The sequence below is a fragment of the Gadus chalcogrammus genome, chromosome 7 (assembly GCF_026213295.1).
Source record: "Gadus chalcogrammus isolate NIFS_2021 chromosome 7, NIFS_Gcha_1.0, whole genome shotgun sequence".
Taxonomy (NCBI): Eukaryota; Metazoa; Chordata; class Actinopteri; order Gadiformes; family Gadidae; genus Gadus; species Gadus chalcogrammus.
The window spans coordinates 13,164,040-13,189,131 of NC_079418.1; the positions used below are offsets into that span (position 1 = coordinate 13,164,040).

Here is a 25,092-nt window from a genome sequence, read left to right on the forward strand (position 1 = left end):
CACTAGCCCTATGAGTTACATTGTACTGCACACTGCTCTGTGTATGTGTTGTTAATATAAAGCCAATTACTTGCATATGTCACATTATTTGGCCAATTGAGGGGGAAAATACTAATTCTTGGAGCATGGTGCTGAGGCCCCTTCAGGGCCCTGTGGCACGAGGGGAGGATGTGTAGTCGACTGAGTATGACGTCATCATTGTACGATACGAAGAGCTGAGCAGAAGATAAAAGAAGAAAGGGGGGGTCAGACGAAAATCGTACAAGTAACAGGTATTTAAAGCTTTTGAAGTTGCTAACCGTTTGCTACAGTAATATGTGTATTTCGCCACGGCACAATTCAATGTTATAATTATCTTAAAGATAGCGGTTTTATTTTAATGGATGATGTCTGCAGCTAGTCGCTAGCTTGTAGGCTAACGTTAGCTAGGTGGTCCTCCAAGTTCTAGTAGTAAACCAGTGAAACCAAAGCCAATTGCATCTGGTGCCTTGTCGTAGTGTTATCATTTGGGTAACCGTTCCAGCGCGGCACCCTCTCTGAAATTATTATCTCCCAGAGTCGTGATTGAGTACGATAGCAGTTCTTTGCGCATTTACAACTGCAAACAAGTTGGCTTGTTAGTTTGAAGAGCAGTCTCACATCCGACCTACTCGCGCTACACTAACGTTACACCTGTTATAATTGCTGCATTAAAATATATTATTTAATTGAATCACCCTATCCCCAATTAAACTATATTTATTATGTTTGGCTTTTGTTCCTGGGGTATATGTGTAATTTACCTATACAACTGTTGGAGCATTGATATTTATTTTGTGGTCAGCCTTGGTCTCAGTCCAACCTAGAAAACGCCTGATCATCCCCTTCTCGCTATTAATAGACTAGCTGCCCCCTCAATGATCAGACTCAAAGCTACTGTTAAGAAAACTGACCTGGCATTTAAGTTAAAAACCAAAACAACATAATAATAGGAATCACTAGAATAATAATATGTGTAATCCCCTTTGGAATGCCTAATGTCAGAATGAGACTAATTAATCATACCTCCATGTTGCTAAGCTATCCTGCCTCCCGTGGAGATGGGTGACAGCGATGACGAATACGATCGCCGGAGGAGAGATAAGTTTAGGCGGGAACGGAGTGACTTTGATCGTTCAAGAGAGAGAGAAGACAGGCGTCGGGATGATTGGAATGACAGGTAAACTACAAATGGTGAAGCAATCGATCCCAGACACTGCACAAGGATCCCTGAATAAACAGAACATTGTGGAAAGACGGCCGGTGTATGGTGTGTAACCCAACCTTTCTTGTGTGTCAGAGAATGGGACCGAGGCAGCAGGGAACGGCGAAGTCGGGCAGAGTATCGGGATTATGACCGAGGTCGTCGTGAGAGGTTCACCCCTCCAAGGCATGATATCAACCCACAGCAGAAACGCATGAGGAGAGACTGGTAAGGATTAATTTGTCCCCCATACCCGACGGGAGCGGGGAGTGTAGTCTAGAGGCTAGGAGGTACAATTCCCATCCCAGCCAGAAGCTAACAGGATGGATCCCCAAAGTATGCAGCCTAACCTGTAAGCGTCCTTGAGCAAGATAAACTTCTCCCTGTATATGTATCTGAATTCACGCTGCTGATCTTTATCCAAAAGCGTGGTGGTGGTGGTATATCCTACTTCCACTGTAATCTTGTTTTGAAGGACCAATACATGTCCCCTATATTCTTGTTTCAAAAGAGTAATCAAGATCCAGTGTATTCTTGTTTTAAATGAGTACAGTGATTACGCATCCAATGTATTCTTGATTCAAAGCTCCGGTCTCTATGTGCAGGGATGACCATGGTGGGGACCACTACCATGGGGGCTATGACCTGGGATACGGTGGTGGTGGCGGTGGAGGCGGTGGGGGGCCAAGCTATGCCCCTCCACAGCACTGGGGCCACCCAGACCTGCACCTGATGCAGCCTCATCATGGCATCCCTATCCAAGCAAGGTAACCAAGCTGTGTGACCTGCTATGCTGAATGTGACCTGCATGTGGCCCGCTTTTTGAAGTCCCAACAGCACAATCCTAATATGATTTTTTTATTTAAATTTTTTTATTTTTTTTATTTTAGAGAAACCCTGTAGGGTCAATAATGTAAACCTTTTCCCTAATCTGAAAATGTTACACAGGCTATATTAAACTCTGGGTGGGCACGTCCCTTTGGCTGTAGCATCACAACGCTTACTGTGATGCTAACGCTAGATATAACCAAGAAATATTCAGCCAAATGTTTTTCATATGTTTTTCAAATGTTCTCATTTTCTTTTATTCGTAATGATATATATAGTAATTTAAAACATATGTTTTTGTGTGCCTGGGGTTCCGAGGCTGAACTGTACATTCCTGTGTGTCCTTGGTTCCTAGGCTAGGCAACATCCATGACATGGACCTGGGCCCTCCCCCTCCCATTATGAAGAGCTTCAAGGAGTTCCTGGTGTCACTGGACGACTCAGTGGATGAGACTGACGCCGTCAAGCACTACAACGAGTACAAGATCGACTACCGCCGGCAGCAGATGCAGGACTTCTTTCTGACGCACAAAGATGAAGAGTGGTACGGGACCCAATGCCTTTTACTGCGTATTATATGCTCATAGTGCAGGCCGATAGGTTACTAGTTTTTATAGTATCCTTGTTGTATGTCTCTACATCTGTGATCGGTTTATCCCAGCACTTGATATTGGAGGACATTGTGCCCTCAAAAGAGTGACAAGTTATTAAAAGGTCCTCTCGTTTATCTATGGGCTCTAATGGGCCCAGTGGTCCATGGGCAATTAGTTAGCTTTTCACCTTTTATCTTTATTTCAAATTGGTTATGTGACGTCCCACTGAGCCACCACAATGCTAATATTGAGCTTGAAGTCGTTATAGGAAGGACCTAACATTTGTCCCAACAAATCACATGGAAACATTATTTACATTTGTACACATTACAAACAAGTTTTTTTTGTAACTTGGCAATCATTAAGAAAATAAATACACATTTCCTTGCTTGATTAGTGCTCTGATGTTATCCCTAGATTGAAGTGCTGCATACTTGTGAAAATGCCAAAGATCATGTTTTTACTGTCTTCTGTTCTGTTGTGTCATAACCAATCCTTCCTCCCTCCGCTCGACGTCCACTTCCTCAACGTGGACAAGTGTCGCGCTCTTTTTGTTTTTGTTTTTCGGCGATAAAGAAAAAGTGGAAACACAACCGCGCGGGATTGCGTCGCTTAGTCAGCCAGGGCACGCGCTGCGCACAATGCAGCCGCACTTAGACACACAGTACCAGGGCTCTTAGACAGACAGTGAAGCACAGACGACAACGCACGCATGGAGCTGCCATTTTTATTTTTGGTCCGTTTCATGGTTTTGACCTTTGCTCCCCCCTCACCCCTCTCTCCATTGTCTTTTTACATTCGGATCAGTAAACCAATCCCCCAAAAACAGAGTATGAGTGTGTACAGTCACACCAGGGCCGTGAAGTGGAGCACACTTTCACAGAAGAGACCACTCTTGGTATTTATTTGTTATTAAACTGGGAGACCCGAAGGTAAATTTAGTCCACTCAATGGTTGTTGTTGTTTTTAATTCTTTCTGTCAAAATTCTGACTTTGTAAAATGTTCGAATGATTCTTATGCAATGCATCATGTTAGCCGTCTCTGGTGAGCTACCGAGAGGCTCTCTCATAAAGGCAGTGAGGCAGTATCCATCCTCACTTAAGGACCACCTTAATTTGAATGGATATATAAATCAAATAAACATAATTATTCTTAACACAAGCAGATATAAATATTCCCCAATAAAATACCTAGATTGGCTGAATGATTCTAATCTATGAAAATCAATAGTTCTGTTTCTCCTTTTGATGACATTGGCAGTGTGGGAACAACAAGCAGACATTTAATGTGTACCTCCCATCCATTCCATCCTCCATTCCCCCCTCCCTCATCCACTCCCTACACCCCCCCCCCCCCCCCCTTTCTTTTTGTTTGGTATTTCCCTCCCCCGCCCCCTCCGTCACCTGGCCCCTAGGTTCCGCTCTAAGTACCACCCTGTCGAGATGGAGCGGCTGGCGGTGGAGTCCCGCGGCTCCCTGCAGAACCGCCTCAACGTCTTCCTGTTCCTCATGGAGAACAGCTGGCTGGACAACGTGTCGCTGGACATCGACCGCGCGCAGGCGATCACCAAGGTCCTGGACGCAGGTGTGGTGTGGCCGACAGCCTGAGGAGTTAAACAACAAATACAACTCATAGTGACTCATAGTGACTCATAGTGCCCTGGGACCTTTTAAGATGAACTTGAACACCCGAGGCTTGAATGCTTCCAGCGTAGCTCCTGTTTCGCCGGACAAACGTAACACTTATACTATTAATACTTATTTTTATTGCATAGATTTTTTTTAGATTATTATTGTTTTTTTTTATATATCAGCATAGCAAGTCACATTATTATTATTTTATTATTTTAATTACATTGATGATCGATTGTAACTTATTGTACTATAATTATTTAATTATGCTCTGAACAACCTACAAGCAGAAGCTGGTGGGTATTTTTGCCTTTTATGCGATCGTTTTGATAGTTTTTGGCAATTCTTCCAGATTGATTTGAGTCCACTGACAGATCCCCGTACCCCATCCGTCCCGTCCCTGATGAAGGCCTCGTTCATATACCCTGCGTCTCCCTTCTCTGCCTCCCTGCAGCCGTGATCAAGATGGAGGGAGGCACCGACCACGACCTCCGTATCCTGGACCTGCCCTTTGAGGAGGAGGAGAGGGAGCGGGACCGGGAGCGGGACCGGGAGCGGGACCGGGAGCGGCCGGCCCCCGGTCCGGGGGGGCCAGAGTCCTCCAGGAGGGAAGACCCCAGAGTCGGGGAGGGAGAGCGCAAGCCCCCGTCAGATAAAGACCAGAACAACAGGGTGAGCTTTGGACCTTGGGCTGGTTCTGAAATATGAATCTTGCTCTATTATGGAAGAGGTTAAAACGTGGCAGGCGAATGCAAAGTTGTGGGGTATAGGATGTCAGTTTACACCTCGTAACAAACAACATTTTAGACGTATATTTCCTAATAGTTGTGGGAATTGGATTGGCAGGGGGGGGTTACTTACCACTCTATCTGTAACACGGGGGGGGGGTGGCTGTGCCGCAGGCGGAGAGTAATCCAGCCGGCTCCAAGCAGGGCGGAGCGGCCCGGCCCGGACAGGGCAACGGACTGAAGGCGGAGAAGGGGAAGGAGTCCCCGAGCAAAGAGCTTCCTGAGAACAAGAAGGTCAGTGGGTCCTGCTGCTGGGCTGGGCCTCGTCCCCACCGGCCAATCCGACTCTCGGCGAGTGACGTGCATTCATATCGGCGTTCTCCGCTTTTGTTCAGACGAGGAGAAAGAGGAAGAGGAGCGGCGACAGCGAAGACGAGGCCAGCGCCTCGGACAGCGAGTTCGATTCGGATTCGGACTCAAACTCTGTGTCCTCTGACAAACCCGCCGAGAAGGAAGAGCCGGAAAAGAAGAAGAACAACAACAACAACAAGGAGGAGGAGGGAGAGGAGGGAGAGGAGGGCAAAGGTCAGTGCCGCCAAGTCCCCCCCCCCCCCATGCGATCCCAGTAAGAAGACGGTTATCCCGTTTCACATTAAGCTGACATTCATTTCTCCTGCCAGACGACGCAAAGGAAGTGAAAGTGGAGGAGAAAAAACCAGAGGAGCCCGAGGAAGAGGAGGACAAGGAAGAGAGGGTGAAGGAAGAGAGGGAGGAGAAGAAGAAGCCCAAAGACGACGCGCCCAGGCCGCGGCCGCTCCACAAGACCTGCTCCCTCTTCATGAGGAGCATCGCGCCCACTATCTCCAAGACTGAGATCGTCTCTGTGAGTGATTCTATGAGCTAGGCTCTCGGTTTTATTTTTATGTTAAATGTTTCTTACTCGGTGCCAACTTTCTTTAATTCAATGAGAATTTCCCTTTGGACAATATTCTCATGTAAACAGTATTACAAATAAATGTATTATAATGGCTACATTTGTTATATGTTCTTGGCTATCCTCACAAAATAATGGTTAGACTTTATTTAATAATGGATAAATATAATAATTATAATGTATAATTTTTTTATTAATGACTACTTTTATAGAGACATTTTTCTTACCTTCTCTCAGCTGTGCCGGAGATACCCCGGCTTCTTGCGCATCTGCCTGTCGGACCCCCACCCTGAGCGCAGGTGAGTGGCCAGGTTCCTCCCCCATCATAGGGGTGAGGATGGAGATACTACAGATACTATTTCTGAGCACCCAAGTTTATTGGGATTCTGTAAAAATGCTATCCAATATTACTAAATTTGGCCGAGATTTGATCCTTTGTGTGGTTTGAACGTATGGTTCAACCTTGGGAACGGTTTGTCAGTGTCCGCTATCGTTTTCTATATGGGAGAGTCCAAACAGAATAGTTAAATACAAATCAACCATAGGCAAATACACTCCAGCGCCCTCTGAAGACTGTACTGTGTTGTGTCTTTGTGTCTTGTTGACTTTAAGTGTACCTGATGATACAGGTATTATAAAAGTATCGTGTCCCCACACTCAACCCCACACAAAAGTCTGATTACAGTACAGCAACGTCTAATGAAAAGGAGAGTATTGGACAATTCAAGTCTTAAACCAACTCCAATGTGTCCAGGTTCTTCCGTCGCTGCTGGGCGACCTTTGACCGCAGCGTCAACATCAAGGAGATCTGCTGGAACCTGCAGAACATTCGGGTAAGACGCTCCCGCTGGACTGTTTGAGAGTAGCCTGCTTTATTGATCCCAGTTAGGTCTCACAGGGCTCCCCAGGCCCGTATCAGGTGACACGCCCTCTTAATCCTCCACCAAGCAAGGAAACCGTAAAGACCCCCTTGGGAGCGGGAAGGAAACATGAGCAGGAGCACGAGGGACGGATCTCCTCTTCCAGGCAAAACTAGGAGGGCAATAGGAGCCAAATGGGCAACCGTAAAGTAGTAGCAGGGAAACTTTTATCCAATTACAAAGTGTGCACATTATGTAAGTGTGCCATAACGACCCCCAGCTGAAAGAGAGTGGGTTGGATGCCTACTTGTAGGCATCCTGGAGAAGGATCCTTTAACCCTACCTGCTCCATCATGACCGGTATCTAAATGGCCTCCTGCGATTCCATTTGGATCCAAGCTCTGCTAAAATGACCAAACGGTAATGGTAGAGCTACAGAAAGAGCCACGGTGAGGTCATTTGTAAACGTTGGTTTCTTCATGTCCCCCTTTGGTCTCCTTCCGACTCCCCCCCGGTCCTCGTAGCTGCGGGACTGCGAGCTGGCGCCGGGCGTGAACTGCGACTTGGTGCGGCGCGTCAGGAACATCAACGGCATCACGCAGCACAAGCTGGTCCTCCGCAACGACATCAAGATGGCCGCCAAGCTCATCCAGGCTCTGGACGAGAGGGGGGGGCTGTGGAGCCACAAGGCCGACGAGGAGGGCCAGGCGGGCGAGGTGAGAGGGGGATAAGAGAAGGGCAGCGTGGGGACCACTCTGGAGCTCTGCCCTTCAAGGCCTCATCCACCTCCCTGCGGCGGGGTGGGACACCCAATTTAATTAAACCAACACCTCGTTTACTTACAAGTAATAAGGGCTTGAGACCTATTTCTTACACAGAATGATTTGTCGGAAAGACCTCTAAATATGAACACAATTGATTTAGAATCTATCCTTTTAAATAATTGTGATCTTAATGGCATGTCGAGCTGGACATTTGATATGGCATGCACAGGTCTAACCAAGAATAATGAACATTACCCGAGTGTTAACATTACCAGGTCAACCTTTATGTTTGAATGTGTCTTGGACGGTTGCATGGACTCGTGGCGGACTCAAACTCAAAGCGTTTTTCCGTGTCTGCTCTCTCAAGCTGCCAGCGCAGAACCCCATCATGAAGAACATCACAGACTACCTGATCGAGGAGGTCAGCGCCGAGGAGGAGGAGCTACTGGGCAGCATGAGCGGAGGGGACTCTGACGAGGGCCCCAAGGAGGGCAACCCCACCGAGACCCCCGTGGAGAGGGACGACAAGCTGGCCAAGGTGGGTGGACGATGCCTCCTGTAGGTCTTTAAACTGGCCATGGTGGGAGGACCATGGCTACTATAGAGCTGAATGCTGGCCATGGTGGGAGGACCATGGCTACTATAGAGCTGAATGCTGGCCATGGTGGGAGGACCATGGCTACTATAGAGCTGAATGCTGGCCATGGTGGGAGGACCATGGCTACTATAGAGCTGAATGCTGGCCATGGTGGGAGGACCATGGCTACTATAGAGCTGAATGCTGGCCATGGTGGGAGGGCCATGGCTACTATAGGTCTTTCAGCTGGCCCTGGTGGGTGGGGTGTGCTTTACAAAGGCATTTCAGCTGATGCTGCTTTAACGCAATGCTAACCGTCAGCGTTCCCTCTCCCCTGGCTCCAGGTTCTGGACCGCCTGCTGCTGTACCTGCGCGTGGTCCACTCCATCGACTACTACAACACGTGCGAATACCCCAGCGAGGACCACATGCCAAACCGCTGCGGCATGGTGCACGTGCGCGGACCCATCCCCCCCAACCGCATCACGCACGGAGAAGGTCCGTGTCGCCCCCCCCCCCCGACACTTGTGGAGCTGGTTCCTTTATCCAACTCTCTATTTGGGAATAGAAAACAAATGGGCTTAAAAACAGTTTCTACCCCAGAGCTGTTATTTCTCTAAATAATGCAGAATTATAAATTATTGCATTATCATACCAATCTGACCTTTAAAATTGGCTGACATTTTAAAATATATATATTTGTTGGAGTTCTTTAACATTCTATATATATTTTTTAAAAATAACCCCTTTCTCATTTAGTTTTTGTTTTAAAAAGCAATTATTTTGAGAGCCTCTACCCCAATTTCGTTGCACTTTGTGCAATGACAATAAAGAGATTCTGATTCTATTTAAGCTGGGGTGGGGATAGTGACAGTGTTTGCCTCCCAACCGAAAGGGTTCTGGGTTCAAACCCAGCCCAATATCTACCCCAATGTCTCCAGGCCTAGAAGGCCTGGAGACATTGGGGTAGACATTGGGCTTCCAGGCATCCTAGAGCACGCTTTAAACCCCCTACCAGCTCACTGTTCCAAGTGACACGTCACTTTGGATGAAAGCTAAATGAGTGAATGGACCGTGAAATGGTTTTAAACAAAATGGTTCTGCATCCGTCCATCTCTCAGTGAGCCAGTGGCAGAAGATGGTGGAGGAGAAGCTGGCACCGCTGTTCAACTCCAAGGAGCTGCTGTCGGAGGACGAGGCGTCCAAGATGGGCCGCAAGGACCCCGAGCAGGAGGTGGAGAAGTTTGTGTCGGCCAACACCCAGGAGCTGGGCAAGGACAAGTGGCTGTGTCCACTGAGCGGCAAGAAGTTCAAGGTGTGTGTGTGTGTGTGTGTATGTGTCTGTGGGGCGATGCGGGATACATCGGTGGCACGGGTCACACAGGTCAGCAGCACGCTAAGCAGTTAGGGGCTAGAGGGACGGGGTGGTGAGGCAGCTCGGCTCCCAGAGGAAAGGTACCGGCATAGATCCCCAATATCCGCAGCCTATCCATGTATTTGAACGTCTCTTCGGATAAAATTGTCGTCCAAAATGCTTAAATAGAAATGATCCCGCTTAACAATTATAGCTAATTGTGTGGTTCCTAGTTGATTGAGGACTTTAATGAGTTCATGTGGAACTCATTAAACTACTGTTACAACTACTGTTGTAATGTTAACGTTACTGCACAGGGCCCGGAGTTTGTGCGTAAGCACATCTTGAACAAGCACGGGGACAAGATCGAGGAAGTGAAGAAGGAAGTGACCTTCTTCAACAACTTCCTCATGGATGCCAAGAGACCCTCGCTGCCGGAGCTGAAGCTGCCCCCCCTTCCGGGCCCGGGACAAGGTGAGGAGAGCCCTTTGGCGTCCTGCCTCATGACCAACGCCTGTGGGGATTGGAAACTAACTGGGGGGGATCTTCACTCATTATTTACTCATCCAGTCCATTTAAAATCCTGCTTGAACGCACTGGCATTATGAATTAACGTTGATATACAGGATCCTATTCAAACCACTCTTCCTATGTTTTCTAGACACCGGAGCGTTCAAACATTTTTATGCGTTTGTTGATCTAATATTGATTGTACACTTTGCTCTCATCCCAGTCGCCTTGGCTCGGTCTCTGCTTAAAGGGGGGATATCATGCTTTTTCGACTATTCCCTTTGACTGTTAAATGACGTATGTATACATGTTTTACGTCTGCTAAGCTAGAAAAATCGAATTATGAGCCAGGGTATTCGGGCCCATGAGAACGCCCCTCATTAAGTGCATTAAGCAGCTTGTTTGCTCTCAAAGTATACTTCTGTATTAGTGTGACGTCAGACTTGGCAGTGAGCAGTACTGAAGGGCAGAAGTCCCGCCCTCCGGCTACCGGCAATGTTTACAACTTCTCGGGGGTGTGAAATGCAGACATGCGCACAAAGCGTTCGACCAATCGCAATAGACAGGGCTACTCGGGACGGGGTTCTTAGATCGACATGATACATAACCAAACGTTTTAGGAAGACTGAAATTGGTTTTGCAGAAATAACCAGTGATAGAATAATAAGGTATTTCTAACATACAGGCATGCAACCCTATTCTAGTAGTACCCCCAAAAGCAATTATTAACCCTAAAAAGCCTGATATGGGATCTTTAATGACCTCCAATGTTCTGCAGGTGGGATGGGCCCCAACATGCCGTTTCCCCCCCAGGGGCCCATGGGCTTTGGCCAGCCGCGACCACCTCTCATGGGCTTTGGAGGTAGGCCTGTTATGATGTAAACTGTTCCATATGCCGTGGTGTTAGACCCAGATGAGGAGGTCCACTACCAACATCCTCCCATTGGACAGGTTGACTGATGATGACGATGAACAGACCATTACCCCAGCGGCTCCTTCTAGTGTTCCTTAGGGGATTCATTGATGGCTTTAACTAAATTATTCACGTTGTGGTCTAGTAATTATTTAGGATTTGTGTTAGCATGTGTGTTTGTGTTAATTAAAATGAACAGTAGATGTTAGGTTGCATACTATTATATTTGAATGTTAATTTTAATAGTTTGGGATAGTTATACAGCTGGTGTCCAATCACAGAACAACAGCATTCATCAGCGGTTGGTTCGGTTGTAAAGGCCATCGTACCACAGCCTCTCCCTACCACGTCGCGTTCAGGCTTCAGCAGAGTAGAAATCCCTCTTTCGTACCTATGTGTAATGGAAATTCCCATAAGACATGTTGTTCCCAAGACACCGTGACCCCTTAGTTATTTATTATCTGTAGTAAGTTAGTAACCATTGCACTGTTTATACCGCGCTTATCGCCATTGAGGGGAACTGAGACAGCCGCGGCTGCCTCAGACGCAGCACACCAGGAGCTACCTCCTGAGAAGGCTGACGGGGGTAGCGGCGTTCCTTTCTGCAGCTGTGCCCTCGAGGACGTTTCCCACCGTTCGGGGCCCTCTACAGCCAACCTTTGTATGCTTGTCGTGCTGTTTGGCCTCTCTGCGCAGACACTACTTTGATCTTATTCTATTTTTACTCCATTTTATAATGCACCTGTTCAAAGAACCCCCACCACGCATGGCGCTACCAGAATTCTAACGTTGATCATCTTTGCCCGCTAGGTGTCCCTGCGTACCCACCCAACCAGTACGGTGGGGGGGGAGGTGGAGGGGGTGGGGGTGGGGGTGGTGGTGGTGGTGGCGGGGGTGGAGGAGGAGGAGGAGGCGGGGGCCGGGGTAACTACGACGGCTTCCGGGGGCCCGGTGGATACCCCGGGAAGCACCGTAACAACAGGTAAAAGCCATTGTAAGGATCGCCTCCGCGCTCCACCTCACCCACCGTCCACACAGAGGTCACTCCCAGAAGGAGAGGCGCCGCGTGATGTTCTCAACCCTGGTGTTGTGTCCTCGCTGTCTGGCAGGATGGCCCGGGGCGACCCGCGCAACGTGGTGGAGTACCGGGACCTGGACGCACCCGAAGACCTAGAGTTTTTCTAATCCAATCGATCCCTTTTTCATTAATTTGCCGTTTTGTGTGTTTATTCAGTTCCTCCTTCCACTATTGCCCCGCCCCTCAAAATCATTTGCTTAATTAGGTATGGAAATTATTGTAATCCACTGCTTTAATGTTATTCCTCAAGAAATAAAAACGTATGAACAAAAATGTATTTGTCAAATTATAAGACTTTATTGCCACTGTTCCCATATTTTAAATCACATGTGAATTGTCATATATTCACATTGAAGATATGAATACTGCATTGGAACCACGTAAACAATACAACACAAATAAGGCATCGACAATATGTGCAGAGCTGTAGCATTATTTTAAATATCTAGTTTGTTGCACAGGATTTCTGATGCCTGTTGTCATGAACCGAGAGACCAGACGCCTATGAAGACCTATTTTTACAGGGTAAATCCTTCACTTGATCAGAGCAGGGCTGTCGTTGAAGTAGTCCCATGGTCGAGGCAGCGTGGAGAAAGTCTGTCTGGTTTACCCAATGCGAGTCCTCTAAATGATCTGCAGCTCGTGGCTTTCAGAGAGACCGCAGCTGACCTTATGCTCGTGGAACAGTTTGGAGAGCGACTCCATGTAAAGGTTGTGGTAGTGGTCCACTTCTTCCTCTGTAGGGACCAGAAGCTTCGGCACAGCGATGGGAGCTCCCACTGAAACCAGAGGGATAGAAATGTGGTTGATGGTTCCGGATCTTCAATCAGAGGCAGAACCCCCTGATGTTCCCTGATGGGGCTCAGTTCAAGGCTCATCACCTTGGATGAAAGCATCAACTGAAACTTCAAAATGCATTTCCTGCAGAAAATGTGGCAACTGCTACAGTGCAACGTGAGGTTGAAAATATGTTTTTAGTAAATCCACAAAGTTTTAAGGCTTAAAGAAATGTTAAATGGCTTAAATCGAGTAAAGGGATTTGAACATAGTCGAAATGGAGTTAACAATGTAAACACACCATTTAAGAAAAATTCAATTGGTTGGAAACAAAGTGAAGAGCTCAACAAATAGCTAATGTGATTAAGTTTGAATACATTTGAGATAGCTGAGCTGTTCTGATAATGTGTGTGTGTGAGTGTGCCTGCGTGTTGACCTTATTCCTCCACATCTAGTGGATCGAAATAAGCTTACAAAATTATGAGGCTTATAACTTTGGACTCCTTTGAGTCTCAGCTTTCATTTGGCATATTGTTTGTTTAGATAGCATGATGTTAAAGCTTGTTTTCAAGCATTTAGCTTCTACCGTGAGTACAGATAGATATGTAATATGTAATTCTGACATTGTTCTACTCTGACATCAAAAATGGTTAGCATTTGTGGTAACTGATTCTGAAAAAAGCATACATTTTATCAAAATTCTGTCTGTTTGGGAAGTTATGAAGTCTGAAGTGTCAGAAGGGTTGGATGGTGTGTGTCAATTGACTTGCATTGTAAAAAATTATATTTTAAATGTAGAATATCTTAAAATGTTTAATATATATATAAATATTTGAATTGAAGCGTGAAAATTCCAAGCTAATCTGAACATTTTAAAGATCTTTGTGAAAAATTGTGGAAGGAGTACGAGTCTCGAAGTTTGTAGAGAATATGAAAGAAAGAATAAAACCGAAGAAGAACAATAGTTGGGCGCTTCATGCAGCACTCACCTAATGAATCGGCTAAATGATCCAACAATGAATTGGGTTCTGGTAACGGGTGCTCAACTCACCCACAGACGTGATGGGGGTCCGGTAGGGAAGCAGGCCAAAGCGGTCCCCAAGGAACAGACACGGGGCGAACCCTATCAGCCTTTTGAAGAGGTCCTGTAACCTCCGGCCCACGCTGCCCTCTGAGAAGATCACCTGGCGGAACAACTCGTTCTCCCCAAACGAGTACACAGGCACCAGGTCGGCCCTGAGGGCCAGCAGAGAGGGACTGGTTACACTGGGCGTCTCAGTTATTATGGGGGCTTCAATGTCTCAAGAAAGTCCTTGTGGGGCCCTCAAGAAAGTCCTTGTGGGGCCCTTTTAATCCCAGTTTGAAGCCTATACTAACGACTTGATTTACAGTGCACCTTAAAATAAAATAAACACTTTAAAATGAACTGAACCTCACCCGTGCTCCAGCGCCATCCTGACGAACCCTTTGCGATGCCTCATGACCACCGTGTTGACCCCGGGAGAGGAGGACAGGGACTCTTCAGCGCCACCTATCACTATCGACAGCGCGATGCCTTTACCACTCTTGGAAAGGACATGAGTCAGACTCGCTCTGCTCACTGAAAGCAGGCCTGGTCAGAAAGGAAAAATAACAAAGTTATTTACACGTGTATTGTTGCTATACTATCTTGTCAACCACGCAAGGCAACAGTCAGCTTGTCCGGGGCAGTTAGTGTGTTAGGTTTCTTGCTCAGGGACAAGTGTGGAAGAGAGGGCCTTTTCTGGTACAAATACCTGCACTCATGATGTACTCCCTAAAGAGCGGTATCCGGAAGAGTCCGGCGAGCACGGCCAGGCTGGAGCGCATCCCGGGGAAGGCCTCGGCGAAACCACAGCTCTCGGTGCTGAAACACGTGTAGCCTCCTGCACACATGATGCCGTGCGGGTGGATGCCCAAGATGTAGTTCTTCTTGGGGTCCAGCTCGGCTGTCTTCACCAGCTGAATGACAACACAAAACATGGATTTAAGTCATCATCATATGAACCATTAACATAAGATGCTTGAATATAGACAAATATGGACACATTCACGCAGAACTAAAAGGCCAAAATTAAGATCAAGATCAAAATAATGTCTGTACATTGGAATTCAAGCCCATTGTCAAGTTTCCCCGGAATAGGGATTGCAGGGAAATTGCATTAATTTGTGTATATATTTCTATAATATTATATATTACCAGAGGTGTCAAGTAACAAAGTACAAATACTTCGTTACCTTACTTAAGTAGACATTTTGGGTATCTATACTTTACTGGAGTAATTATTTTTCAGCCTACTTTTTACTTCTACTTCTTAAATTTTCACGCACTTATCTGTACTTTCTACTCCATACTTTTTAAAAATGGCCTTGTTACTCCTATTTAATTTCGGCTTGTTTTTATTCTGCCGGCGTTCAAAGAAATACAAACAAAAAAACCTATCCAGATTATTCGCGCCATCGGATAGAGTGAATTTGATTGGTTGGATGAGAATCGAAACATATACCATTCTGACACCCTATTGGTTTATACGCGATCCATGGCACCTGCGCATGACCAGAGCCCGTACATTCTCTGACATGACATAAATCGCGGCACATTCCAGCTACGAAATAGCAGACGTAGATGAGCGAAATGTCCCAACCAAGCACCATTGAGGAGGTTGGTAGCCAAGAAGACCAGCCAACCCTTCTACGTCACTGGCCGTACCTGGAAGAATTTTTTGAAATGGTTGTATAGTCCTTAGATGGCCTTTAGAAAAAAAAAAATTTGGGGGAAGTGGGGCAGTGTGCTATAGAGGTGTGTTGTGTGTGTGTGTCACTAATTCACGGATGGGATAAATGCAGAGACCAAATTCCTTGTATGTGTGGGCATACTTGGCAAAAAAGCTGTTGTAATCTATAGGCCCCTGTGGCACGGCCTAAGCTTTTGTCCTTAATGGCATTTTTCCCCCCTTGCATTACTTTTACTTAAATACTTTAAGTAGTTTTGAAACCAGTACTTTTATACTTTTACTTAAGTAAAAAGCTTGAGTTGATACTTCAACTTCATTAGAAGTATCTTTAAATGCTAGTATCTATACTTCTACTTGAGTAATGAATGTGAATACTTTTGACACCTCTGTATATTACTGTTCCAACATGTATAATAATCATGTGGTTAGACATTGTTTATGTGAATGTGTCCAATGTGCACTTAAGCAGTCATGTCAACATGTCTTAAAATCAACCTCTAAGTTTAGTCATCCAAGAGCGAAAGATAAAGTCATTGCATCTGCATCAACATCATACCTTGATGGGAAAATAGTCTCGGAGGTGTCCCCATATCCGCCAGTTCCTCACGAACTCTGTTCTTCTGCCCCCTAGTGGTAACATCGTAGTAGTGAACACCTTTTCGATGCACCGTATTCTAAAGCCATTATGTATACATGATTAGAAACATCTTCACAACCTCTTTCAGGAGTATGCCAGTCCTTCACGAGCCACACGAAGTAGAGAGCCGAGAGTGGCCACAGAGAGGTGAACATGAGCGACACCACCAGGGTTAAACAAGTCACTCCTGGATGTTGTTGATGAGGTCATCCATGATAAGGGACAAAAGAGAAGTGGTAAATGAAATTAAAAGATTTAGTGGAGCAAGTTTCTGAAATACATTTTCCTATTAAACATTGTTTATCTTTGCCATAAACCTTTACATTTTCTTTACCAGAAATAGTTTGAGAAACTACACTTGAGCATAACCTAAACATAACCTTAAAAGTGATTACATACTGCTCACCTAGAAGGACGAAGGTGAACTCCCATTGCGCAGCACTGAGCGTCTCCAGAAACAGTTTCCACTGAGTTTTTTCTTGCTTCATGATGGCAACCTGCAGGCCATCCAATGAGCAGTACTCATATTGTTTTTGTTACTCACTTGCATTGTATTACAAGCGAGTTCAATGTAATAGTGCAAAGGGAATGTGAGTTATCTTAACGAAGATAACAGCTTTGATATGACATTGCGCATCACTGAACTGGACTTGGGTAAAGGTCGGAAACAAAGGCTTCAAATAAAGACCATCAAATTAACACATATACTGCATCCCAATACTTCTTCCCTGAAACAGCCTGTGGATCATTCAAGATATTTTTGAAGAAGTATTGGTCTGTGGATATATATAATTGGGAACACCTTAATGTCTAGGACTACTGCATGTACATAGAACAGAATACATAAGGCTAAACATATGCATACAAAATTATGAATTATTAACTAACATAACTTTTCTATGACTGAGCAGTTCATAAGACAAAACAACTTGACATATGTTTTCTTTACCTTAGGGGACGTTTGAGATGATCACGGTGGACAGTAGTTCACAAGTGCAGGCTGAGCACAATGACAGGGTGTGCACTTTGAGCAGATCAAATGAGCTCCTGATAACCGATCCACTCGCCCCTTCTTCAGCATTTACAAATAAATTCCTCATTATGACAAACATATACAAAGTGTTTGTAACTATCACAGGCCTCAACGCAATATGTCCTAGGTTGTACAGCTTACAAAATGTTCAGACCCACAAGGACTCCCTTTTCAGCATTTTTCTTTTTAAAATTCTCTATCAACAAATGGTCTGAGAAAAGGAAATAATAACTTCCTTTGTTCCAAGTGCCCTACCCAGTTGCTTGCTCAAAAACTATGACTGGCATAAATGTGCAAAACTGTAAATGACGATACTTGTTCCTATCAGGATTAAACTGTTAAATATTATAACACGTAGCATAATCATAATCATAATCTTCCGTCGCATATAAGATCTGTATAAGTGATCTAGTGATCCAAGTAATATTATAATCTTAAAAAAAAGAAGGTAATCATCTGGTAGATAGGGTTAAGGTTAAATGACTGTGATAAGTAAACACTGTAAATCTGACAAGGGACAAGTTCTGATACAAATATAAAGCGCGGACTCACTCACAATGTTAAACCCAGACCCGGCAGCGGGCTGGTCCTGCTCTCTTTCCGGGTTCCAGAGTAGGGGGCGTTTCTGTCTCTACAGGCCATGTGCAGACCCAGTCATGTGACACAAGGGTGGAGAAAAACACAAAAATGAGCGTGTAGCAATAACTTTTTTTAGATTACAGTCGAAAAATATTGCATATAAGTCAAAGATAAAATATTTTATATTATATTATATTGTAATATTATAATATACATAGGCTATAGGCCTATATAATATATATATTATATTAAATATATATTTAATTAAATATTTAATAACATTTTAGTAAAGCATTAATGCCCTTCGTAGCTTACAAATAAATAAATAAATAATAAAGTATGGATGGTGTAACAAAAGGGTGTTTGAATGACAGTGCGAGCGTCGTTATCGGCCGTGGTAGCCTGCCATTCCACAAGCAGATGGAATATAACGTTGACATTTACCTGTTATTGTCAACCTGAATGCAGTAGGCTCCAATCCACCTACAATTCTTTGTGTGTGTGTGGGTATGTGTGTGTGTGTGTGTATGCGTGTGTGTGTGTGTGTGTGTGTGTGTGTGTGTGTGTGTGTGTGTGTGTGTGTGTGTGTGTGTGTGTGTGTGTGTGTGAGCGATCTTCACTCATTATTTTCTCATCCAGGCCATTTAAAATCGTGCTTGAACGCACTGGGATTATAGATCAACGTTGATCTCCAGAGGTTGTTATCCAGGATCCTATTTAAACCCCTCTGTTCTGTGTTGTTTAGACACCGGAGCATTCATCCACTTTATGTGTCTGTTGATCCGATATCGATTGTACACTTTTCTCATCCCAGTCCCCCTGGCTCGGTCTCTGCTTAATGACTTCCAATGTTCTCTAGGTGTGATGGGCCCCAACACGCCGTTTCCCCCTCCAGGGGCCACAGGGGTCCATGGGCTTTGGCCAGCCGTGACTGCCTCTCATGGGCTTTGGAGGTAGGCCTGTTATGATGTGAACGGTTCCATATGCCGTGGTGTTAGACCCAGATGAGGAGGTCCACTACCAACATCCTCCCATTGGACAGGTTGACTGAGGATGTCGATGAATAGACGATTACCCCAGCGGCTCCTTCTAGTGTTCTTTAGGGGATTCATTGATGTCTTGACTAATATATTATTTATGCTGTGGTTTATTCATTATTTAGGAATTGTGCTAGTATATAAAAGCAGGGAATTTATTCAAACTAACGGTATATGTTGTGTTGCATACTGAATAGGACAAATCTATTTAATGTCGAATTTAATAGTTTGGGATAGGTTTACCGATGGGGTCCGATCACAGAACGACATTATTCATCAGCGGTTGGTTCAGTTGTTAAGACCGTCATACCACAGCCTCTCCCTACCCCGTCGCCTTGTCTTCGTGAGAGTCGAAATCCCTTGATCAACCCATGGTGCTACCCAGACTTCTAACGTTGATCATCTTGGTTCGCTCCCCAACCAATCTCTTCGGGGGGGGGGGCTGGAGGAGGAGGCGGGGCCGGGGTAACTAACTACGACGGCTTCCGGGGGCCCGGTGGATCACTATTGTTCACCTTGTAGCGACCCAACAACAGGTAAAAGCCATCGTAAGGATCACCTCCGCGCTCCACCTCACCCACCGTCCACACAGAGGTCACTCCCAGGAGGAGAGGCGCCGCGTGATGTTCTCAACCCTGGTGTTGTGTCCTCAGGGGCGATTCTAGGTAGTGTGGGGGCCCTAGGCAGAGGATTGTTGAGGGGGGGGGGGGGGGGGGGGGGGGGGGGGGGGGGGGGGGGGGTGGAGCAATTGTTGACGGGGGGGGGGATTTATTTATTTATTAATTTTTTTTGCTCTAGGGGGCCCCCTAGTAGTGGCCCGGGGCCCCAAACAATTGCGGGGCCCCAGGCAGTTGCCTGCTAATGGGATGCGGCGCCTCTGTGTGTCCTCGCTGTCTGGCAGGATGGCCCGGGGCGACCCGCGCAACGTGGTGGAGTACCGGGACCTGGACGCACCCGAAGACCTAGAGTTTTTCTAATCCAATCGATCCCTTTTTCATTCAGTTGTCGTTTTGTGTGTTTATTCAGTTAAACCTCCCCTCCAAATCATTTCATCAGTAAGACATGGAAATTATTCTAATCCACAGCTTTAAAGTTAAAAATTAAAAGACCATTAACACACTATTTATTTGTCATAAAAGTGTGAATGTGTGTGTGTGTGTGTGTGTGTCTGTGTGTGTGTGTGTGTGTGCGTGTGTGTGTGTGTGTGTGTGTGTGTTTGTCACAAACTATAAGACTTTATTGCAACGGTACCCATATTTTAATTCACATGTGTGAATTGTCATATATTCACATGGAAAATATGCACAGTGCATTGGAAACACGTAAACAATAGCGACCCAAATGGGCAACGACAATTTGTGCAGAGCTGCAGAATAATTAAAAATACATCGTTGATTGCACATATGTTTGCTGATGCCCGTTGTCATGAACCGAGAGACCAGACGCCTATGGAGACCTCTATTTTTACAGGGTAAATCCTGCACTTGATCAGAGCAGGGCTGTCATTGAAGTAGTCCCATGGTCGAGGCAGTGTGGAGAAAGTCTGTCTGGTTTACCCAATGCGAGTCCTCTAAATGATCTGCAGCTCGTGGCTTTCAGAGAGACCGCAGCTGACCTTATGCTCGTGGAACAGTTTGGAGAGCGACTCCATGTAAAGGTTGTGGTAGTGGTCCACTTCTTCCTCTGTAGGGACCAGAAGCTTCGGCACAGCGATGGGAGCTCCCACTGAAACGAGAGGGATAGAAATGTGGTTGATGGTTCCGGATCTTCAATCAGAGGCAGAACCCCCTGATGTTCCCTGATGGGAAATCCCCTTGGGTGAAAGTGTCCACCTAATGAATCGGCTAAAAGATCCAACAATGAATTGGGTTCTGGTAACGGGTGCTCAACTCACCCACAGACGTGATGGGGGTCCGGTAGGGAAGCAGGCCAAAGCGGTCCCCAAGAAACACACACGGGGCGAACCCTAACAGCCGTTTGAAGAGGTCCTGTAACCTCCGGCCCACGCTGCCCTCTGAGAAGATCACCTGGCGGAACAACTCGTTCTCCCCAAACGAGTACACAGGCACCAGGTCGGCCCTGAGGGCCAGCAGAGAGGGACTGGTTACACTGGGCGTCTCAGTTATTATGGGGGCTTCAATGTCTCAAGAAAGTCCTTGTGGGGCCCTCAAGAAAGTCTTTAATTTCTGTTGGAAGCTGTATAGTAACCACTTGATTTACAGTGCTCCTTTTTAAAACTACTGCAGACCCTAACAATACTAATACGTCAGTAAATTAATTAAGCCAAAAACCTTAAACATTTAAATTAACCTTGTATAAATTCATGTTAACATTAGTGGTTAAAAGGTCACTTCATAAGCTATCAACGCGCGGGGACATTAATTGATGAGTTCCAGGCCCACGGAGCACCAGACCAGGAGGGGTGTGGTGTGTTTGGACCTCACCCGTGCTGCAGCGCCATCCTGACGAACCCTTTGCGACGCCTCATGACCACCGTGTTGACCCCGGGAGAGGAGGTCAGGGCCTCTTCAGCGCCCCCTATCACTATCGACAGCGCGATGCCTTTACCGCTCTTGGAAAGCACATGATTCAGACTCGCTCTGCTCACTGAAAGCAGGCCTGGTCAGAAGAACAAAAGTCATACACACATGTTTCGTTGCTATACCATCAGTGGTGTCTTCGTGAGGTACATGTACTGCATTTATCCAGTGCTTTTCAGCCCTGTGGCAAAAGCGCTTTACCTAAGGTGGTGTCAACCATGCAAGGCAACAGCCAGCTCGTCGAGAGCAGTTAGTGTTGGGGGGTCTTGCTCAGGGACTCAACGTTTAGCTAGCAGAAGCCCGGGATACAACCATCTAACCCTCCCATTTTGGACCTCCTGAGCCACTGTTGCCCCGGGATACACCTTTAAATACTTGGTAGGACCCCCTCTATCATTCACTATTCATTTAGTTGTTTTTGTTGCTCGAATGTTAATCTATAATGCATACCATACCTAGATATTTTGATGTATAAACCTCACCTGCCCAGTGATTGGGTGATTTTCAGGTGTAACTCATAAACGGTTGATGTGGTGATGAATGGGGGATAGCAGTGACTGATGTCCTTTGTGAACTGCTTATGTGCATTTCATCACCACTGACTATGATATGATTAGCTCTCTGAACTGGAGTTTGTGTAAACACACCCTCCGCTACAATGTGGGTAAGTCCCTGAACTCTCTGTCCCTGAAGTCCCTGAACTGAAGTTTAAGTACCACATTTTTCACCAGGCTTGTAGGGTAATTGAGAATCATGTCACAGACAGACGGATAGATATATCTTTACACACACACACACACACACACACACACACACACACACACACACACACACACACACACACACACACACACACACACACACACACACACACACACACACACACACACACACACACATAAATACAGTCATTGTTAAACTACATAACTTCTGTTCAACTGGCTGGCATGATTTTGTGGGGGTCAACCTTTAGCTTAGCAGAAGGCACAGCAGTCAACTCATGTCGTAAGCTTGTTGAAGCGCGTGTGGAAGAGAGCGCGTTTTCTGGTACAATACCTTGACTCATGAGGTACTCCCTAAAGAGCGGTATCTTGAAGAGTCCGGCGAGAGTGGCCAGGCTGGAGCGCATCCCGGGGAAGGCCTCGGCGAAACCACAGCTCTCGGTGTTGAAACACGTGTAGCCTCCTGCAGACATGATGCCGTGCGGGTGGATGCCCAAGATGTAGTTCTTCTTGGGGTCCAGCTCGGCTGTCTTCACCAGCTGAATAACAATACAAAACATGTATTTAAGTCATCATCATATGAACCATTAACATAAGATGCTTCAATACAGACAAATATGGATGCCGAACTAAATGCCCAAAATTAAGATATATACTATTGGAATTCAAGCCCATTGTTAAGTTTTCCCTTGAATAGGGATTCCAGGGAAATTGTATTATTTTTTGTGTTCGCTATATTCTATAATATAATATATTACTGTACCAACATATATAATAATCATGAGATTACAGCCATGGTTACATATGTCAATGTGTCCATTAGCACTTATTGAAGAACACTCCCTGGTTTATGTGTTTACAATAGCAGTTGTGTCACCACGTCTTTAAATCAAGCTCCAAGTGTAGTCATCAAACAGCGAAAGATAAAGTCATTGCATCTGCATCAACATCATACCTTGATGGGAAAATAGTCTCGGAGGTGTCCCCATATCCGCCAGTTCCTCACGAACTCTGTTCTTCTGCCCCCTAGTGGTAACATCGTAGTAGTGAACACCTTTTAGATGCACCGTATTCTAAAGCCATTATGTGTACATGATTAGAAACAGCTTCACAACCTCTTTCCGGTGTATCCCAGTCCTTCACGAGCCACACGAAGTAGAGAGCAGAGAGTGGCCACAGAGAGGTGAACATGAGCGACACCACCAGGGTTAAACAAATCACTCCTGGATGTTGTTGATGAGGTCATCCATGATAAGGGACACAAGAGAAGTGGTACATGAAATTAAAAGATTTAGTGGGGCAAGTTTCTCAAATAGACTTTCCTATTAAACACTGATTTACTTTGTCATAAACTTAAAAAACATTGCCATAAACATTTTAGAGAAACTACAGGTTTGTGTAACTTAAACCTAACCTAAAAAGTGATTTTATATATTGCTTACCTAGAAGGATGAAGGTGAACTCAGATTGTGCAACACTGAATGCCTCCAGAAACAGTTTCCACTGAGTTTTTTCTTGCTTCATGATGGCAACCTGCAGGCCAGCACATAATAGTGTATCATGTTTAAGGTAAGTGGCGCAATTTATCTTAATGAAGATAACAGCTTTGATATGTCATCGTGCATCACTGAACTGGACTTTGGCTTAAACAAGGTCAAGATTAGAGGCTTCAACTAAAGTCTTCATCAAGTTAACACATTTAGCAAATTGTACGCAACTTCTCCTCTGAAACAGCTTGTGGATCATTAGAGATATTTTTGAAGAAGGATTGGTCTGTGGATATATATAATGGAGAACACCTTAAAGTCTAGGAATACTGTATATAGGCCTACCCACAAAACCGAATACATCAGGCTATATATATTAATACTAAATTACGAATTATAAAACAATGACACATTCATAACCTTTCGATGACTGAGCAGTTCATACGACAAAACAACTTGGCATATTTTTTCTTTACCTTAGGAGATGTTGTCACGCTGGACAGTAGTTCACAAGTGCAGGCAGAGCACAATGATGTGTGCACTTTGACCAGATCAAATGAGCTCCTGATAACCGATCCGCTCCTCCTTCTTCGGCAGCAATCATCATTTAAATCATCATGACAAACGTTATGTTTACAAGGTCTCATTTTACGTCATTTTTCAAAGTAATATACAAAAATATCGATCATTTTATAAGTCCTCATCACCAAATGATCAGAGAAAAATGAAGTCATAAACCTGTGTGCCCTTCCGAGTTGCTTCCCTCAAGTAAAATGTGTCAGAAATGTACAATACTGTAAAGTAGGATAGCCTATTGTTCCTTTCACTGTTCAACTGTTACATATTAGGTATAACAGGTAGACATGTAGCCTACTAAATAATCTAATTTGGTTTTATAAAATCTGTATAAGTGATCTAAAGTAATAGGCTATCCATTATTATAAAAAAAAGTTACAAAAAAAAGCATTCATCTGGTAGATTAGGTCGTGGTTAGATGATAGATCACAGTAGCCTACATCTGACAAGGAACAAGTTGTAATGCAAATTAAAAGCGCGGAATCACTAACCATGTTCTCCATGTGCCGGTGAACCCAGACCCGGCAGCGGGCTGGTCCTGCTCTCTGTTCGGTGAACCCAGACTCGGCAGCGGGCTGGTCCTGCTCTCTATCCGGTGAACCCAGACCCAGTAGCGGGCTGGTCCTGCTCTCAGTCCGGTGAACCCAGACCCGGCAGCGGGCTGGTCCTGCTCTCTTTCCGGGTTCCAGAGTAGGGGGCGTTTCTGTCTCCCACAGGCCATGTGCAGACCCAGTCATGTGACACAAGGGGGGAGAAAAATACACAGAAATGAGCGTGTAGCAATAACATTTTAGATTACAGGCTTCAAAACATTGCATTATAATTCTCAGATAAAAATAAAATATATTTATTGAATTAAGCTTTGTCTCCCATCGACTTGTTTTGCATTTCCATCCGTGCCAAGGAGGTTCTACATAGAATACATCTAGCCAGTACAAAAACACGTACATTTCAACGC

General features: G+C 45.3%; 3 protein-coding genes across 5 annotated transcripts; 1 reads left to right on the forward strand and 2 right to left on the reverse strand.

The window, feature by feature from the left end:
- The first annotated feature begins 153 nt into the window (after nucleotides 1-153).
- On the forward strand, nucleotides 154-13,217 carry srrt (serrate RNA effector molecule homolog (Arabidopsis)). Its single transcript, XM_056593567.1, has 21 exons — nucleotides 154-272; nucleotides 1,060-1,198; nucleotides 1,319-1,450; nucleotides 1,828-1,989; nucleotides 2,406-2,594; nucleotides 4,059-4,228; nucleotides 4,730-4,947; nucleotides 5,178-5,297; nucleotides 5,399-5,588; nucleotides 5,684-5,886; nucleotides 6,175-6,236; nucleotides 6,692-6,770; nucleotides 7,322-7,513; nucleotides 7,929-8,099; nucleotides 8,483-8,636; nucleotides 9,260-9,453; nucleotides 9,810-9,966; nucleotides 10,781-10,864; nucleotides 11,726-11,755; nucleotides 11,828-11,897; nucleotides 12,025-13,217. Exons 2-21 carry the CDS (start codon nucleotides 1,080-1,082, stop codon nucleotides 12,098-12,100), a joined length of 2,772 nt encoding a protein of 923 aa, XP_056449542.1. The 5' UTR covers nucleotides 154-272; nucleotides 1,060-1,079; the 3' UTR covers nucleotides 12,101-13,217.
- On the reverse strand, nucleotides 12,257-17,841 carry LOC130385186 (diacylglycerol O-acyltransferase 2-like). Of its 3 annotated transcripts, none has more exons than XM_056593560.1 (9): nucleotides 17,750-17,841; nucleotides 17,110-17,232; nucleotides 16,567-16,657; nucleotides 16,240-16,347; nucleotides 16,080-16,150; nucleotides 14,546-14,750; nucleotides 14,208-14,382; nucleotides 13,822-14,006; nucleotides 12,257-12,772 (listed from the first exon to the last, which is right to left on the reverse strand). In XM_056593560.1, exons 3-9 carry the CDS (start codon nucleotides 16,646-16,648, stop codon nucleotides 12,618-12,620), a joined length of 981 nt encoding a protein of 326 aa, XP_056449535.1. In that variant the 5' UTR covers nucleotides 16,649-16,657; nucleotides 17,110-17,232; nucleotides 17,750-17,841; the 3' UTR covers nucleotides 12,257-12,617. The 3 variants fall into 3 exon arrangements, with proteins under 3 accessions (XP_056449535.1, XP_056449534.1, XP_056449533.1); XM_056593559.1 differs by having other exon boundaries at nucleotides 17,746-17,836; XM_056593558.1 differs by having other exon boundaries at nucleotides 17,110-17,788.
- Nucleotides 17,842-19,805: 1,964 nt separating this feature from the next.
- LOC130385185 (diacylglycerol O-acyltransferase 2-like) lies at nucleotides 19,806-24,820 on the reverse strand. Its single transcript, XM_056593557.1, has 9 exons — nucleotides 24,626-24,820; nucleotides 24,035-24,146; nucleotides 23,514-23,604; nucleotides 23,187-23,294; nucleotides 23,027-23,097; nucleotides 22,406-22,610; nucleotides 21,254-21,428; nucleotides 20,704-20,888; nucleotides 19,806-20,534 (listed from the first exon to the last, which is right to left on the reverse strand). The coding sequence occupies exons 3-9, from the start codon at nucleotides 23,593-23,595 to the stop codon at nucleotides 20,380-20,382; spliced, it is 981 nt and encodes a 326-aa protein (XP_056449532.1). The 5' UTR covers nucleotides 23,596-23,604; nucleotides 24,035-24,146; nucleotides 24,626-24,820; the 3' UTR covers nucleotides 19,806-20,379.
- Nucleotides 24,821-25,092: the final 272 nt, after the last annotated feature.

Excerpts from the sequence above, each read along its gene's own strand:
- LOC130385185 (XM_056593557.1), bottom strand. The coding sequence starts at position 23,595 with ATGAAGCAAGAAAAAACTCAGTGGAAACTGTTTCTGGAGGCATTCAGT. Across the intron at positions 20,889-21,253 it reads AGGATGGCGCTGCAGCACGG|GGCCGACCTGGTGCCTGTGT; the intron begins GTGAGGTCCAAA and ends GCTGGCCCTCAG. Across the intron at positions 20,535-20,703 it reads GACCCCCATCACGTCTGTGG|TGGGAGCTCCCATCGCTGTG; the intron begins GTGAGTTGAGCA and ends CTCTCGTTTCAG.
- srrt (XM_056593567.1), top strand. The coding sequence starts at position 1,080 with ATGGGTGACAGCGATGACGAATACGATCGCCGGAGGAGAGATAAGTTT. Across the intron at positions 1,199-1,318 it reads CGGGATGATTGGAATGACAG|AGAATGGGACCGAGGCAGCA; the intron begins GTAAACTACAAA and ends CTTGTGTGTCAG. Across the intron at positions 9,454-9,809 it reads TGAGCGGCAAGAAGTTCAAG|GGCCCGGAGTTTGTGCGTAA; the intron begins GTGTGTGTGTGT and ends GTTACTGCACAG.
- LOC130385186 (XM_056593560.1), bottom strand. The coding sequence starts at position 16,648 with ATGAAGCAAGAAAAAACTCAGTGGAAACTGTTTCTGGAGACGCTCAGT. Across the intron at positions 14,383-14,545 it reads GGAGTACATCATGAGTGCAG|GCCTGCTTTCAGTGAGCAGA; the intron begins GTATTTGTACCA and ends CTTTCTGACCAG. Across the intron at positions 12,773-13,821 it reads GACCCCCATCACGTCTGTGG|TGGGAGCTCCCATCGCTGTG; the intron begins GTGAGTTGAGCA and ends CTCTGGTTTCAG.